Here is a 16,471-nt window from a genome sequence, read left to right as displayed (position 1 = left end):
TGCTGCCGCGCCGCCGGAGCATGATTTCTGTTCTTATCCTGAAGCAAAGTTCTTAACCTGAAGCACTATTTCTGGGTTAGAGGTGTCTGTAACCTGAAGCGTATGTAACCTGAAGCGTATGTAACCCGAGGTACCACTGTATGCAACTTTATAGCAAGTGCTATGATGTGGACTTGATGACAACACAGACTTCCCTGTGCCTGTCTCCAGCCAAGTGCACCCCCATTCTGAACCATTTTCCCTGGGGCGGCTGCATGTGTCATTTCAGGGAGATTACAGGTTGCGGGGGAAGCAAGCATACTGCCCTTAAAGAGCCTTTTTAGCGACAGAAAAAGTGGGTGGTGGGGTCAAGCGAGTTTGAGTATTGGTTATGCTGTACATGCAGTGCAAGGAAAAGCAGGTGCAAGTGTCTTTTAAGGACAGAAAGGTCTCAGGAACTTGATGAGGAGCAATGAACACAGGCGCCTCTGCATCTCCCATCTGGACTTCCAGGTGCAAACGGACCCAGAATGGAAGACTGGTGCAATTCTGCACAGGGGCGACCTGTCCCGTTTCGCCACCTGAGGTGAAATGGGAATTACCTACCACACCTGCCATGTCCCAGTTCTCACCAAACTCTGCAGGAGCCTGAGCGCTCCTCCAACTGTTGCCACTCGCTTTGCTTCTCCGCCTGGGGCGGGGAAGACGAGCGGCAGTGCTGCGCACCAGAATGCCTCCCCCTCAGCGGCAGAAGTGGTGAGGCTCTGATACTGCCTCACTGATAAATGGTCACATTCCAGTGGTGCCCTGTGGTACAGAATTCTGCATCGCCATGCCCAACAGGCTTCCTTCATCAGTTATACTGAAAATTGAAACAGACAAGGCCGGGGGAGGCGTGTCGAGACTTCTCAAAAGGTTGCTCCAATGAAGAGCTCCAGTTGCTATTTTGGTGTGTCCATGAACACAAAATTGGATGCCAGTTTCAAACTACTATGCACTTTCCATGAACCACTGTACAGCAACTATCTCATTTATTACACCCCCAGCATATTTGGGTGCATGTTTTCATTGCTCACGGCAGCCAGTGCAAAACTCTGGACCATCTTTCACCCAGCAGGGTCCATCACTGCTCTTATACTCTGTTTTAGCTAGCCATGGAAATATGCCATGCTGGCAGGGATAGCATTCAATATAAGGTTGCTTCTTTTTTTTGCAAGACGTTGATAGTGGCACAGTGACCCCCTAAGCACTCCTGTGACAAGGTTGCTATTCCCATCCACTAAAACACTTGTGCATGGCTATCACACATGGCCTAGACACAGATCTGGATAAGGTTCATGACCTTTCTTTTATTTATGTTTCTCAGAAACGAGTGTGCCATTGATGCAACATGACTTGAGCCCTTTGCAGTGAAAGAGTTAGAGAAATATAAGGGTGCATATTATTTATTCACTATTGCATGAGAAAATTCATATTGTAGTGATAAGTGGTTCAAAATAGCAAAGGGTGTAGCATGTGTTTCTGAAGTTTCATTCCAGGCCAGCAGAATTTCTACTGAAACTATGCTGAATATGTCCTGAATTATTTGGGACTCAAACTTCTTCTCCTTTTTAACTAAGTGATTATGTATGGTTCTAATACGCAAGGGCTGACGAGAAAACTGTTTGCCTAGACTTTGCCAGCTGATAAAGGGAATTTGTTCAGTGTTTAAAATTTAACCAGCTGCAATACATCTCATGCTTTTCATGAACTCTTTAACTGTACCTCAGCTGCTTCATTTTTTAAAAAATATTTTATTTATTTCTCCTTTCCTTTACAGCTTTTACACTTCCAGATCTTTCAGAGCAGTTTTCTCCACCTGAAAAGGCGGCTCCTCTTCTTATCAAGTTAGTGGAAGCCATTGAAAGAAAAGGTATGCATATGGTGGCCTGGGGCTAGAATATAACTTTCTTGTGTGCCTGGTCATTCGGATACCACCCCTTTTGAGCTTCACATTTTTGAATTGCAAATGGCAGGCCTAAATGTCAGGAGGCATATCAGATCATGCTTAGTCTTGCACAATACTCATGTGCTTGCTTCCAGTGATGTTGGAATTATACCCAAGGTCCAGAATAATAATAATAATAAATAATAATAATAATAATAATAATAATAATAATAATAATAATAATAATACAGTTGCATGCTGCTTGAATTGTGGCTACTTGGTTTATTAAAGTAGCTTGCCACCTCATAACTGGCTGTTGAGCTATATTGAAATGAACATGTAAAGACAAATTTGGAAAAGCCCTAGAAATGTGAAATGTTTTCAAACAGGTAGCAAATACTCTGCCCTTGAAGTGAGTAGTTGATCCACAGGTAGGGACTGCTTGGGAGCATTAAACCAGCTTTTCCCCAACCTGGTGCCCTCCAGGTGTTTTGGGCTACATTTCCCAGCGAACCCAGCCAATAAATGGTCAGGGATAATGGGATTTGTAGTCCCAACAACATCTGGAGAGCATTAGGTTGGGAAAGGCTGCCTTACGGGGGCCCTGCTTCCCTCAGGTGTGAGAAGCCAAGGCACAGTGTTTGGGTTTACTTTGAATGGCGGGGAGTCCTGGAGAGTAATAATGTATTTTGTATTCCCTGTTTGTAAACAAATATACCAACATCACACTTTGGAGGAAAAAAACTCATGAGGCAAAAAGCACAATTGCTAAGGCTGTGTCAGTTTCTTAGAAAGAAGAACAGCCATCAGAGTGCTTCAGTGTTAGTAAACTTCAGTGGAAACTCTCACTTCTGTGTGTGTCAAAATTCAAACTTGCTACAAACCTTTCTTTGCCCTTCCCATTTGCTGAAGAATGTTGCCAGAGGAGAGAAATTTCCTCCCATAATGAAACATGAATTTTCCTTCTATAGTTTGACTAGCATTTCTGTTACTGTACTGTTCCCATCCCAGCATGGATTTATTGTGTATGTGTGTTCCTTTCTCCATCTGACTTCTTCAACTGGTCAGCCTCACCTCCGCAGTGTTATTCCTTAGGTTTAGAAGTTAAAACAGGACTGACTATTGGTGCAGGTTAAAAGACAGACGGTTTGAAGGTTGTTTGTTTGCAATCTCTTAAGTGTAGTTCTTGCTCTCATGACTGGTTTACTTTAAATGCAGCCATTGTTAAATGTCACCAACTTCAAACACTTCTTATTGAAAGGAAGTAGCACCTGTAGTGAGAACGGCTGTTTCAAAATATACAGGCACTGAGTTTGGGAGGGTTTCTTAAAGGATCATGCCCAACTCTTATGCTGCTGAAACATCTTCCACCAACTAACTACAGTGGTACCTCGGGTTAAGTACTTAATTTGTTCTGGAGGTCCATTCTTAACCTGAAATTGTTCTTAACCTGAAGCACCACTTTAGCTAATGGAGTCTCCCGCTGCCGCCGCGCCGCAGGGACACGATTTCTGTTCTCATCCTGAAGCAAAGTTCTTAACCCGAGGTGCTGTTTCTGGGTTAGCGGAGTCTGTAACCTGAAGCGTATGTAACCTGAAGTGTATGTAAACTGAGGTACCATTGTATTAAAGTTTTGTTTTGTTTTAAAGTCAGAACTTGATCATAGATCTTCCATTTCATGTTTAGTTTGGCCCTGATGCAAATTTCAAAGTCAAGAATTTGGATAAGGTATATTTTTGTAGTGTTTCTCAGCTGGTTGTTTGCAGACATGTCCTGCATGGGGTGCAATTAGATGTGAGAGACTAAGAACGTAATTACACAAGCATGCGCAAACTCCTGCTATGCAGTGGCATTTGGGTGAAACATGATGTACAAAAAGCCACAGGATTTGCTTGAGAGTGCTTGTTTCTTTGTTTTAAAAACCCAATCTGCTCTGTTTTTAAGGTCTGGAATGTTCAACGCTGTACAGGTCACATGGATCAAGCAGTACTGGTGAATTGAGACAAATTACTGAGTGTGGTAGGTACAAATATTAATAGATTTCAGGGTTATTCACATGGGACGAATTAATTTAACATGTAAAACTTACACATGGCAGAGCAGTGTATTCCATTGGTATTCAGTTACAGTCTTAGCTTTCACTGACCCCGGGTCCCATTGACTTCGCAAATTCCTGGGATTAGGCCTACTTGGAAATATCTTGGTCGGTAATAGCTTTTAAGAAATATGATTGGCTGAGGATGCTGCTGTAACTTAGGTTAGGTAAGGTAAGATTTATGCATGGCTTCCCCACTAAAAGAAGTCTCAGAGCAGTTTACAGAGAAAGTGAGAAATGCAATGAAAAAATCATATAAATATTATTAAAAGAGATATAAGAACACAATATCATAGTGTTGGAAATTCCCAAATGCCCAGGAAAACACAAGCAATAGAACAATAGCAAGGCTGGTGCCAGTGGGCCTCCCTGGGGAGAGAATTCCCTAGGGACCAATCCAGTACATCCATCACTATAACTGCTTGAGCAAAACATGAGAAATAGAGCCTTGTGTAATCAGAATATTGATGAAAACATGCTGTAAAACTCCAGATGCAGCCAGTCTACAGTTCTTCAAATCTTCTGGGTCCGAGGAAGATTTCTCTTGGACCTGAAAACATATTTTTAAACTTTAACATGCATCCATTTAATAATTTTGTTCTGCATGCACATGCATATATGTGTATATGCATTTGCATATATATCTGAAATTTTAGAGATGTAAAGTAACTTTCAGCGCCAGCCAATAAAACATGTTCTTGTTTTCACTCTGGCCTTATCATTGGTTGTAATGCTTTACTGTGCTACTGTTTACACAAAATATTAGTATGTAAAACATAGCTCAGTTAAAAATACCTTGAACTCTTAGAAGGCCTAAAACAATCTACTCATATTGCCCCATTAGTGAGAGGTATATCAAAGCAACGAAGTCTCCTGGTGGACTTTGGACAGATCTCCTTGACTGGAGTATACTTTTGTATGTTATTTGTATGGTGTGGCAATGTATTTTCCTTTTCATTCATGATTCCTTGAATGGTCTTACAGGTGAATAATGCAAAGGCATTCAATATGTTTGTAAAGGTTCTTGCTTATTATATATTGCTTTTTTAAAAAAAATATTCCTCACCAGTGTGCAGATTCGCCATACTCTCTCTTAGCGGCCTGTTGCCATTACTTTCTGTAGACAAACTTGGCATTAGAGGGGGGCATGGGATGTGATTGCCAAACTTCTTACATTAGGAAGTGGAGCCTTTACAGTACGTTGTCTTTCTGCAATGTCTCTTACATGTGTTCTACATAAAATTGAACTTTTGTGAAGAGTTCCTTTTTTAGATAGTTGTAAAAGGTATGGAGTCCTAGGGGGAGGGCAGTAAGAACCGTACACCCAGGCAACAGAACATCCAGGCAACAGAACACCCAACTGCCATCACTAAGCAGCTCAGCCAATGCACAGCTCCTGTGCCTACAGTAGCTCCCTATCTGCCCTTGGATAGTATAATAAGACCTATAGCCCTGTAGGAAATCGGGGATATGCTACCCCAGAGCAATGACTTGCATGAAACCGGGTAGAAGCAGCCTCGGTGATGTTGTGTCGTGTGTTATTTTAAGTAAGCTGACTTGGGTAGACCTATGGATTGAAATAAATAAATAAAAGCACATTTTGGGTGCCTTGTTTGCTACAAATGGTTCACTATAAACCAAATTGAGATGCAAGCATTGCTTTCTGTTTTGCATGATCAAGAAAACGGTAGGGGTGGGAGCAGGCAGACTGAACGTGCTCCAGAGGCAAAGCATGACTGGGACCTGTCTCTCCCTCTCTCAGATTTTTCTGCAGTGGATTTTGATGCCCTCGATCTGCAGGTTTTATCAGATGCTTTGAAGAGGTACTTTGTGGACTTGCCAAATCCTGTCATTCCAGCATCTGTTTACAATGAAATGATTTCCATAGCACAAGGTATGAACGTAAACTTTTTTTTTTTTTTTGCAAATGCAGAATTCATTAACAGTGGTAATTTTTGTTTCCTCCAAGGGTAGGTTATGGGAGGCTTAATATACCAAAAATTGGACCTTTAGACAAGACTTGCATACATTTTTTGAGCCCTGCAGAAACACAAACACATTCTTTTTGGATCTGCTTTGTACACATAGCAAAGATCTGCCGCATAGTCCCGTTTCCCTGGCAGACATATCTAGTTGAAAACATTTGTCTGTTTGCATGTTATGCGCTCACCTTTCATTTTCATGTTAACAAAATCTCATGGAATTTTCTTAAAAACATAATGTACGAAGCGGTTCTTAGTGTTAAGAACTCATTGTGACTTGGCAAGTACGATATTTGTACAAACCCTGGTTAACAAATCAAGGATTTGTCTGTATGCAGAAAGAGCTAATTGTTAACCTTTTATCAGTACTTGCGAGGTAAATGTATTAGAGTAGACAAGATTCTGAAGTCCATTCGCAATTCTGGGATACAGTGCAATAAATATGCATAGATAAGGCCCATCTCTTTTAGTATTGAATTCAGGCAGTAGGACTCAACCTGCTCAGTGGCAGCCTTGATAGTTATTTGCAAATTCTAGGGACAGGATATTGCTTCTAGTGTAACCTTCAAAGTTACAACAGCACCTCCGATGCTTATCAGCTACATCTCAGAATTACCCAATCATGTATGATGCTAAACAGAAGACAGACTTCTATCAGCACACGCTGAACATTTTGTGGCTTTTTACCAAATGATACTCCTGTTTCACTTTGACTTTTGTATAGTTGATCCTTTTTTCTGTCCATGCTTACTAAAGTTCTCATCGTTCAAGAGAAGAAAGAATTCATGTCTTCCTGTAAAACTTCTTGTTGAATTACACGAACCTCATTAGGAAACGTTCATTTCTTTGCAGAAGTGCAAAACTCAGAGGAATATGCTCAAGTGCTGAAGAGGCTCATCAGATCTCCTAATATACCTCAACAGTATTGGCTCACACTCCAGTATCTACTCAAACATTTCTCCAGACTTTGTCAGAACTCTACCAAAAACCTTTTAAATGCAAGATCCCTAGCTGAAATTTTCAGCTTTCTGCTCTTCAGGACCCAGATAGCAAGGTAAGGTGTATGCATTTATTTAACTTACTTATTTATAAGATTTCTTACCTCCCCACCAACCGTAAGGTACTAGAGTGAGTTAATAATGAGATAGTATTTAATAAAGTTTCACTCAAAGTATATATATTGAAATTAATGGCCCCTAACTTAGTCATTTTCATTAATTCCAGTGGCTCTACACTAAGTAAACCTTAGTTGAATACCACCCATTTAATCATGCAGTTAGAAAACCAATTAAAGTTGCAGAAGCAAGTGAAATCATTTGTATACGTGTCTGATATTATTCAGAATATTCAACTTGTTCAGCGCATGCTTCCTTGTTTTAATATAAGACCAATATTTTTTTACAGCTCTGACAGTCCTGAACATCACATAAAAATCCTGGAAGTGTTAATTACAAGTGAATGGAATGAAAGACAACCTGCACCAGGTAAGAAAATCTGGATTTTGGAGGCATTTTGAAGTATATTTTGGAGAAGGCTGTACTTGTGGCATTTTCTTACCCTCTGCCTTTATTATTATGTTGAATTGGGAAGTCTGAGGCAAAATGGTTTTGCCTTCTCTGATGGTTAACTTCAGGTAGCAATGTTCACAGCTGAAAACCAAGTAGGCTACTCTGCCAAGCCGCGCTGTCCATAAGGCAGCTGTGAGGAATCTAGGGCAGTGCATGGGAGCTGTTCTGGTATGCAATTGTACCTTCCTGCTTGCCTTGTTTTCTGATTAAGCACTGAGGGAAACTCCTGTGTAGAAATATCCAAAGATAAGATACACAGTTGTACCATGAGCTGGGTTCAAATCTCACCTCTGCCACAAACTCCCTAGATAGATTTACACAATCTATTGGGCTGTCCCCACCCCTGTCTGTAAGCTAAGGATGGTAATCTGTCAACCAATTTTTCCTTGCTTAAAGCCTTATGTCATCACAACGCAGAAGAGTATGGCTTACCATGGCTCCATGAATGTGCTGACTCCCAGTGAGGAGCCTGCACCCATTTTGCTCCTCCCTGTGCCTTTTTGGCTCCTGCAGGAAAGGTTTGGCTTAGGGTATTGTCCAAGCTCAGGGTCAAGGTTAACGTCACTCTCCTGAAACCATGACCTGTAACCATAGGGCAGACCTTGGCACTGCACTGACATAATGTTGGAAAGAACCTTTCGCTGGGGGATTTTGTATACTGTGGACATTGTAAGGTGTTCTTTGGTGACTGATGACGAAATAAGCAAACTTTTGGCACATACTTTTATTTAAAGCAGATTTAATGTGTCTGAAAAAACTGAGTGTAGTAGAGGCTGTCTCGGGAACAGAATGTGAAGTCAAACAGATATGATTTGGGTGTGCGAGCATAATTTTAAAAAGCAATGGTTGAAAATGGATACCCAGAAACAAATGGATGTATTGGTACTGGGTATGAAAACTGTGAACTGTAAGGGAGACACAAAGATCTAAATAGCGACTGTTATTTGTGGCGCAGCATCCCTTTTGCTTGTATTTATTTTTGATTCAGATTTGTCATGACCAATGGCTAGCACAGTAAAGTTATTTGGATTGGATTGGATCAGGTATGAAAACTGTTGCCTGCTTTAGAGAGCTGTTGTAGGGAATTGTGAAAAAAATGCATGTGAAATCTGACGGCAGCTTTGGTCATTGAATTGACATGGTTGGTTGACCCTTTTTAGAAAACTGGATTATGAAAACTGCAGGCACTCGGTTCTATCTTGGAATAGACACCACACCAAGTGTCAAAGGATTCTTCCAAGATGGTACCTACTGAATCGTATCCATGCATACTCCCCCTGCTCAAACCTTGTTGTTGCTTTGTGGGGAGAGGGGAGCATCATGGCTTCAGGGGAAGAAAAGGAAGGAAGAGCCTCATTTCAGGAAAGGAAATTCACCTGCACTGTGCTGTATTTCACCCTATGTTTTTATTAAGGAATATTTTAAGTACATTATCAATTGATATCACTGTAAGCTGTGCATTTATAGATTTCAGTATAATCCTTTATCACAACTCACCTGTGCTTAGGGAAAATTATTGAGTCTAAGTGATTTGGCTTTAAAAACATAATTTTAACTCTATCCCCCTGCTCTTGGCATCCCTTACTGTCACTTTAAGCCAGTCTACATTCTGATGTTTGTCCAGCAGAGGGCTCCCCTTCTAAGCTAATAATAAGCAAGGCTCACGTAATTTTAAACGAATAAAATACCTTGCTGAATTGTGATTCCCATACTCTGTCAGTGCTTCTTATTTTGTATGTGGGGGGGGGGATACAGACACCAGTGATTTCCTTAGTGTAAGCCAACTAAGTAACACAGACAAATATTGCAGTTGGAAGTTGGGTTTGTAATCAACCTCTGCTTTTAGATTCTTTGTGAATCCAGTCTTTCAAGCACCATCAAACAAGTAACCAAATTATGCAAGATGTGGTAAAATTCTGGTTTTTATGGAAGAGAATAAATCAAATTGCAGTCACAATGCACAATCCTGCCCCTCTCTTTTGCTTTTTGCATGCAGCCTTGCACACGCATGAACGGATTAGCTCCACACACTGAGTTCTGTGTTTTTGGTGCCATCTATAGGGGAAGAACTAAATCAAGCCCAAATTAAATATCAGATACTCCTATAAGTTTATAGAAACCCATAGTTGGACAGTGACTCTGAATACCATTCCTGTATTCCAAGTCAGAGTAGATGGGAATGGACTTTTCTACAATCGTTGAAACAATATCATAAAATGGAGTCAACAGGTTTCTGTAATTAATAGCAGTTTCTGTAATTAAACGTGAACAGTTTAAGCAGATTGCCGTTATAGTACTCAAATTACATTAAAGTGGAAAACATAAATATGTGTCTCCCTCCACCCCCCCAATTAATTTTCTGTTCCCCATTAAATGAACCAGAAGCTTATTTCCTTTGTGATTGTATAACATTTTTATTTTTGTAGTCAAAGGCAAGGAGATGTGAAGCTCATAATAAAGTAAAATCTCCCAAAATATGTTTCTGCCCAAATTCAGGACTTTTAATGCAATTTGATCCCAGGCCAACAAAGATTGAGAATACCAATTGGTACCCGAGATGCCAAAAGTTGCCAAAGTATACGTATAAGTTATTATGGTCAGTTGACTAATAAATCCTGATTTGATTGATTGATTGAGTGAGTGATTGATTGATATAAGCAGGCAATGCAAGCAAACAGAGGGGCTGAGTTTCAAGTTTAAACTCATGTAACTTGAAAGCTCTGTGGCTGTCGATGTACCCAGGTTGAAGCTAGCGGGTGTTCAGGGAGGGACTGGGGACTTCAAGTTGATTTTAATTTGACTCAGCAGTGTGGGGCTTCATTTTATGGGTCTTCAAACACCACCTGTCGTTGTGGTCCGGTGAAAGTGTGTGGAAGGTGATGCAGTGAATGCTAACAAGCTTCTTCTGCGCTTGTGGGCTCTCAGAGACGCAGAACTTTACAAGGAAGGCTTTCATTCTGTTTCTCCCCCCCCCCCCTCCCCAGCTCAGCCACTTCCTGTGTTTGGCTGCTCATAATGCTTTTCTTGACAGTCATGTACTTCACTTCTGCATGCAGCAGCCAGCTACAGAGACTATTTTAAGGCCACTTACAATGGTCTTCTCATTTACTTGGCTAAAATGAGACTGGGTTAGTCTTGCATTGGCCACTTGTTAGCCGATGACAACTCTGACTTTGACTCTGCCTACCCTCCCCCCCCCACCCGCATGAAATCTCTTGCTCAGCAAATATTTGAACCTGCCCAAGTTAATCATGAAACTGAGATCTTTATCTCAGAGAGACGTGCAAGCTACAGAGGACTTTTTTTTTAAACTACTAAAATCAGTGATGAAATAGAGGTGAGCAGATAGTCTGAGAGAGCCACAAGAAGTCAATTCTTTCTAAAGCGTAAGAGGACTTGGAGTTTTTATTTATTTATTATTATTATTTTGCACGTTGCTGCTTTTTCTTCTGGAATTAAGGAGCTAGAAGACACTTTTGGAGACACTTGATTCTTGTTGCCTTCGGTTCCAAGGATAGTTTATTTTCTTGAAATATATTGGTACATGTAAATTTTGTGGAGCTGGGCAGAGGCCATCTACAATCTGGCAATTTCAGGTTGTCAAATGCAAGGGTGACCAAGTGCCATGCACAGTATACAAAGTAAGTGACTCACTCTCATTCTCATTCTCTCTCTCTCTCTCTCTCTCTCTCTCTCTCTGTGAGTGTGTGTGTGTGTGTGTGTGTGTGTGTGTGTTTAAATGAAATGCATGTGATCGTATATGTGTGTGTATGTGTATATAAATGCATGCATATATGCATTGTATATGCATACTTGTACTATATATGATCATTAGACTAATCAGCAAGCTTTCATAGTTAAAATGAGATTTGAGTGAAACTTGACACCTGTTCAGTTATCTGCTGGAACAGTGGAAAATCACCTGTCTGTCAGTGTCTTGCCTGTTCTGGTTTTCCACATCGTGTCACAGCAAGCTAGACTAGTTTGGGTCAAGCAGTAACCTGATCATATAAGTGTGGCTGTTCCGGAGTTTAGCCAGTAGTAAAACTTTTGGTGAGGGAGTGTACTTATTCTTCCCACTTTTGCTGTTAAAAGCGATTTGAGGGGGGGAAACAAATAAAAATGACAGCGACTGCCTCGTTGGGCTACGGGAGCTAGCTATGTGTGCTCTTTCGTCTTTCAGAACCTAATTTAAGAAATGTACCTTGGCAACAGAGCTGTTTGGATAGCAGGTGGGCTAAACCCTCAAGTTCAATGTTTGGACTTGTGTCTGGGACTGTCTGAAGTGTCCTGTTACATGAGGCAAATGGAAGGAATCTCTGGAGCATGTCCACCTAAAGGGTTGTAGAGGAGGGGGAGGCTACTGTGGGATGGGTTTAAGCATGGCTGTTGCAGGGCAACGAGTGTGTGCATGTTTTTGCTGCTGTTGGTGCTGCAGCCATGTCCTTACATGCTAGTACTTGTCTTGAAGGATAAAAATGGTCAAGAGTTCATTTGTATGTGCAGTGCTTAGAAGATGTGAGTTGGCTTTCATTCGTGGTGTTCTGCAATGCACATCACCTAGAGTTCCGGTATAAGAATTGGTAAGGCAACAGTAGTACTAATGAGTTAAATATTTTCCACGTCTGGCTTTCTGTGGTGATAAATGTGTAAAATATTGGAATCTGTCTGCTTGGTGACTTCTTTAAGGATTTTTTTTTTTCTGATGCTGAGTAAGAAATCACCTTTTAAAGAAATAATAGGTCGCTTTAGCTGTGAGAGAGCCCGGAGGAAGAGACCTGAGAAAATATCCAGTCTAAAGCAGAGAAGGCTGACCAAGAATTTTTGCTCTTCAGGAATTGCCAAAATGGCAAATGCCCTGATGACAGCAGGTCAAAAGAAGCAGTATGAACTAGGCATACTGATATATTCTGTTGTATTTTGCTAAGCATTTAACGATGGTGGGCTTGATTTAATTAACATGAAGTTGTTTGGTTTTGCTCATAGCAGTGTAAACTTCTACCGTTGTTTATCTTTTTTTTTTTTTTTTAAAAAAAAAAAGACTGATTGGAACTCCAAACAGCAAAGATAGATTCTGAGTTTCTACGTTTTGTGAAGAATTAGACAATTGCATTTGCCAGCTTTCCTGAAAAAGGGCATTTCTTGAAGGTGGCATGTTATTAGTACAGGACCTTGTGTTTTAAAGAAGCAGTTGGTACCCAGACTTGTGCAAAATGGGCACTTGGTAATATATCTGGAGCAGTGGCGTAGCGTGGGGGGTGCAAGGGGTGCCGGCCGCACCGGGCGCAACATCTGGGGGGGCGCACTCGCCACCTCCAGAGTCGCCGAAGAGCCTCGGGGCTCAGCTCCTTTGGGAGGAGGGGTCGGGCTGGGTGACCAGGGGGAGTAGCAGGCGCTAGCAAGGAGGTCCGGAGCCGGAGCCTGGCCAGGATCGGGCGCGGGATGGGGCGCAAGAGGGAGGGGAGAGTCGAGCCTGTCCGCCCCGCGAGGACTGCTGCGAAGAGGCGGGAGGGAGAGGAGGCCCCTTGGGAGGAGCGGGCAGGTGCTGGGGCGGCAGTGCCGGGCGGGGGCCGAGGGGTGGGCGCCCCCCTGCGCGGGCATCGCCTCGCCGCCGCCGCGGGCTTGGCTGGGCGACCGGCTGAGGGGAAGCGCCAAACAAGGCCAGGATCCAGGCCCCCGCTCTCCTTATTTGGCACCCATTTACGGCTCCCGGGTGGCCCCCTCCCACCCGCTCTCGCTACCAGTGGAAAGAGAGACGGAGGAGCAGCGGAACCCGCAGCCTTTGCAGGCGCTGCCGGCCGGGAGAGGGGAGCGCGGCCCCGGCCAGCCGAGGGATCTTGTGGCGAGGAAGGAGCCCAGTCTGCGCCCTCCTTCCCCACAGAGCTGCAGAGGGAAATCAAGGTTCTCCTGCTAGTTTCTCTTCTTCTCTCCCCCCCCCCCCCACTGCGTTACAACCGTGCCCCCCCTCTCGGTGCACATAGCACGATTGCAATCTCTCTCTCACCCCCCCCCCCCAAGTTAAACTAATGGAGCAAGCCAGCGCCAAAGATTTGTAGAACTGTGAATACCCGGCCCAGGCAGCAGCAAGAAGCTGGCAGCGGCGGCAGGTTAGGGGTTAGGGGCGCAAATTACTTGCCTTGCCCCGGGTTAGGGGGCGCAAATTACTTGCCTTGCCCCGGGTGCTGACAACCCACGCTACGCCGCTGATCTGGAGCTTCCGAACTTTCCTCTTGTCAGGCTTTTATTTAAAAAGCGCACCCGTAGTAGAGTCAAAATGTGCATGGAAGGATTGCAGTCAGTCGTAAACCCTGCTAGAGAACAGAAAGCTGGGACAGAGATGTGATCTCTCTGTGCACCAAGAAATCTACTGTATTGAAGGAAAACGCTTCCTGCTGCTGCTATCAGCCTTTTGTCAACCTGCCAGCAGTGGAATGTACCAAGCAGCCGACAGAAAAGATTAAAGGGGGGTGGGGTGGGGGTGGAATCAGTGTAAACTGAGAACATGTTCCGTCGTCTTTATAAATACAATCAGGTGCCGATCACAATTCTATGAAGTGTCTATTCTTTCTGAAATGACAATTGTTATAAGATTAACAAGGAATAAGAGTGGGGGGGGGGAGGAATGAAACAGGAGTGGTCCAGTGACATTATTTTTGACATGATTGGCTGGGGATTATGATGTAATAGGTTACAGTGCAGCCCCTTATAGGTTTTAAAATGAATTCCAAGACACCATTACAAAGAGATCCCGGCTGTTTCCTTCTAAGTGAGCTTACTCGCTGAAACTCGTACAAATGTACAACACTGTCTGGAACATGGAAGAACTGGACATAGACTATCCTAGGACAGATATAAATTGTGGCACGGATTTGATGTTTTACATAGAAATGGACCCACCAGGTAACGTTGCAGCATTATTGTCGGAGGCTGGCATATTCTGGATGCCACAAAAGCTGATCTCAGATCAGAACTGGGATTTGGGGGTTAACCTGCTGCTGTTAAGTTGCTGAATTAAATTATCTTTAGTGCATGGGGGGGAAAAGAAGACAGCAAGGGTTATTGTTCAGAATTCTCTTTGGCTTGCTTAATGAAACTGTAATTGTCATGTGATTTCTGTTTTTAGTTTTTTCCTCTCACCTGTAGGTCTGTTTGTTATACTGTACAGTAAAAATAGCCCTGCTTTGTGTGTCTTGATGTCAGGCAGAAAATGTTGTAAAAAGCTGCTTTTTTCCTCAAAACAATGACGGCCTTTTAAATTATTGGGCACTGTTATTGAATGTTAGGTGTCACCATTTCTACTTTCATTTAGCACAGGATAGGAAGATCAATGGGCTGCATTAAACCTTTGAAAATACAGCATTCATTTTGATCTGCATCTTTCCCACATGCATTGTTGTAGATAAATGAGATTGGAGTTTCCGTTAACGTAAATAACTTGATTTAATTTTTATTTAGTCCTGATTCCCCACCCCCACCCCCATTTTTAGCTGGTAAGCCAGAAATCCTGCAGTATCTTCTCTGGCACCCACTGGTGTCTGCATGCAGCTTTGACATTGAGAAACAGGACTGTGGGTTTTTGAAGAATCAGTATTGCCGTTTGGAGCCGTTTTATCCTATAGAATGCTAAGATTAGAACCAGGGATATTTGGGTCACAGATGGACTCCTTAAAGTGTATTTTGGCAGGATCAGAGAAACCCAATTCTTTCCCTATAGCAGTGCTGTGTAATTTTCCAGTTGTTATTAGCCACAGTGGTGTCGAATCTAGAAAGCAACGTAATTCCTCTTGGATGATTAAATCAGTATGTGTCTGTAAGCGTGTGTGTGTGGAGTGTAGCATAATTTTAATACATCAAATGATAGAAAGATGTGAAAACAAGGGATGGGAAATGAGGTGCAAAACTTCAGTTTATATCTTTCCAAGTCCAAATTGCAATTTGTGCTATGATGGGAGTGGGGGGAGGAGCTCTCCTTGGCTGAGAGCACAGGACTTTTAGGTAACCAAGGCTGCAATCATATGCACACTTATCTAGAGGAAACCATGTTGAATGCAGTGGGGCTTACATTTAAGCAGATGCATAGGATTGTGTTGAAATTATAAATGCTTACTAGAGGAATTAAGCTTGTTTCTTGGCAGGAGAGGGAGAAGTTTCAAAAGCAGTGCTGATTAAAAACAAATAAATCAGAGCTGAAATAATTTTCTTCTTCTCAATGGATTTAAGTTGATTGTCATTTTAGAACATAACCTACCTGTACACAGCAGGCAGTATAAATATATATGTATTATTGTTTTCATTTACAGCACTGCCTCCCAAACCTCCAAAGCCTAATACTGTAGCAAATAACGGTATGAACAACAACATGTCTCTGCAAGATGCTGAATGGTACTGGGGAGATATCTCAAGGTAAGGACACCCTTTATCTTGCTAATTATAGATGCACATTTTTAGCACATTCTCTATTTGATAGGAAATGTTTAAAACATTGAAGCACAGGTTTTGTTTACAATGCTTTTAAAGAGTTAAAAAGTATATATTTGCAAACCAGAAGTACAAAACATGCCAGAGCTATATTCTGTTAAACATTTCTCTGTTGGTTACTTACAACAGGAAATAACTGTTTTGCAAACGTATCAAGAGCACCAACGTTTGTTTTTACATCTAAAGCTCTCTGAAATTCATACCAAAGAATAAGAATACAATTGCTAGCAGTTCACATTTTTGTACATACAGGAGAAAGTAGTCTATTACTGAGCTCTCTTGCTATAAACTTCTTGGAACAAATGGGAAGTCAGTTCATAGAATAACAGAACTTGGCAGGTTTTCATATGAAAACTTCCTCATACTTTGACTGTGCTGAATAAAAAAGAAAAAGGGAGAAAATACGTTAGTAGTGAAAGGCTAGTATTTTTAGAAGCTAAAC

At 42.1% G+C, this 16,471-nt stretch overlaps 1 protein-coding gene and 1 long non-coding RNA gene across 5 annotated transcripts in view; one reads left to right on the top strand and one right to left on the bottom strand.

The window, feature by feature from the left end:
• The window catches only part of PIK3R1 (phosphoinositide-3-kinase regulatory subunit 1), a 63,953-nt gene that overhangs the window by 36,082 nt on the left and 11,400 nt on the right, over positions 1 to 16,471 (top strand). For 3 of the 4 annotated variants that reach the window (XM_083465300.1, XM_083465301.1, XM_083465302.1), the window contains 6 exons: positions 1,799 to 1,891; positions 3,851 to 3,925; positions 5,764 to 5,895; positions 6,836 to 7,037; positions 7,388 to 7,467; positions 15,852 to 15,954. In XM_083465300.1, coding sequence (XP_083321426.1) covers positions 1,799 to 1,891; positions 3,851 to 3,925; positions 5,764 to 5,895; positions 6,836 to 7,037; positions 7,388 to 7,467; positions 15,852 to 15,954 — 685 coding nt within the window. Of the gene's footprint in view, positions 1 to 1,798; positions 1,892 to 3,850; positions 3,926 to 5,763; positions 5,896 to 6,835; positions 7,038 to 7,387; positions 7,468 to 8,189; positions 11,193 to 15,851; positions 15,955 to 16,471 lie in introns of those variants that run through there. The other variant, XM_083465303.1, reaches the window with a different exon arrangement.
• Positions 4,249 to 5,757, bottom strand: LOC310688762. Its single transcript, XR_014517155.1, has 2 exons — positions 5,068 to 5,757; positions 4,249 to 4,551 (listed from the first exon to the last, which is right to left on the bottom strand). It is a non-coding gene; the product is annotated as an uncharacterized lncRNA (long non-coding RNA).

Source organism: Podarcis liolepis, assembly GCF_965112155.1.
Source record: "Podarcis liolepis genome assembly, chromosome: 11".
Taxonomy (NCBI): domain Eukaryota; kingdom Metazoa; phylum Chordata; class Lepidosauria; order Squamata; family Lacertidae; genus Podarcis; species Podarcis liolepis.
This window is presented reverse-complemented; position numbering and strand designations above follow the sequence as displayed.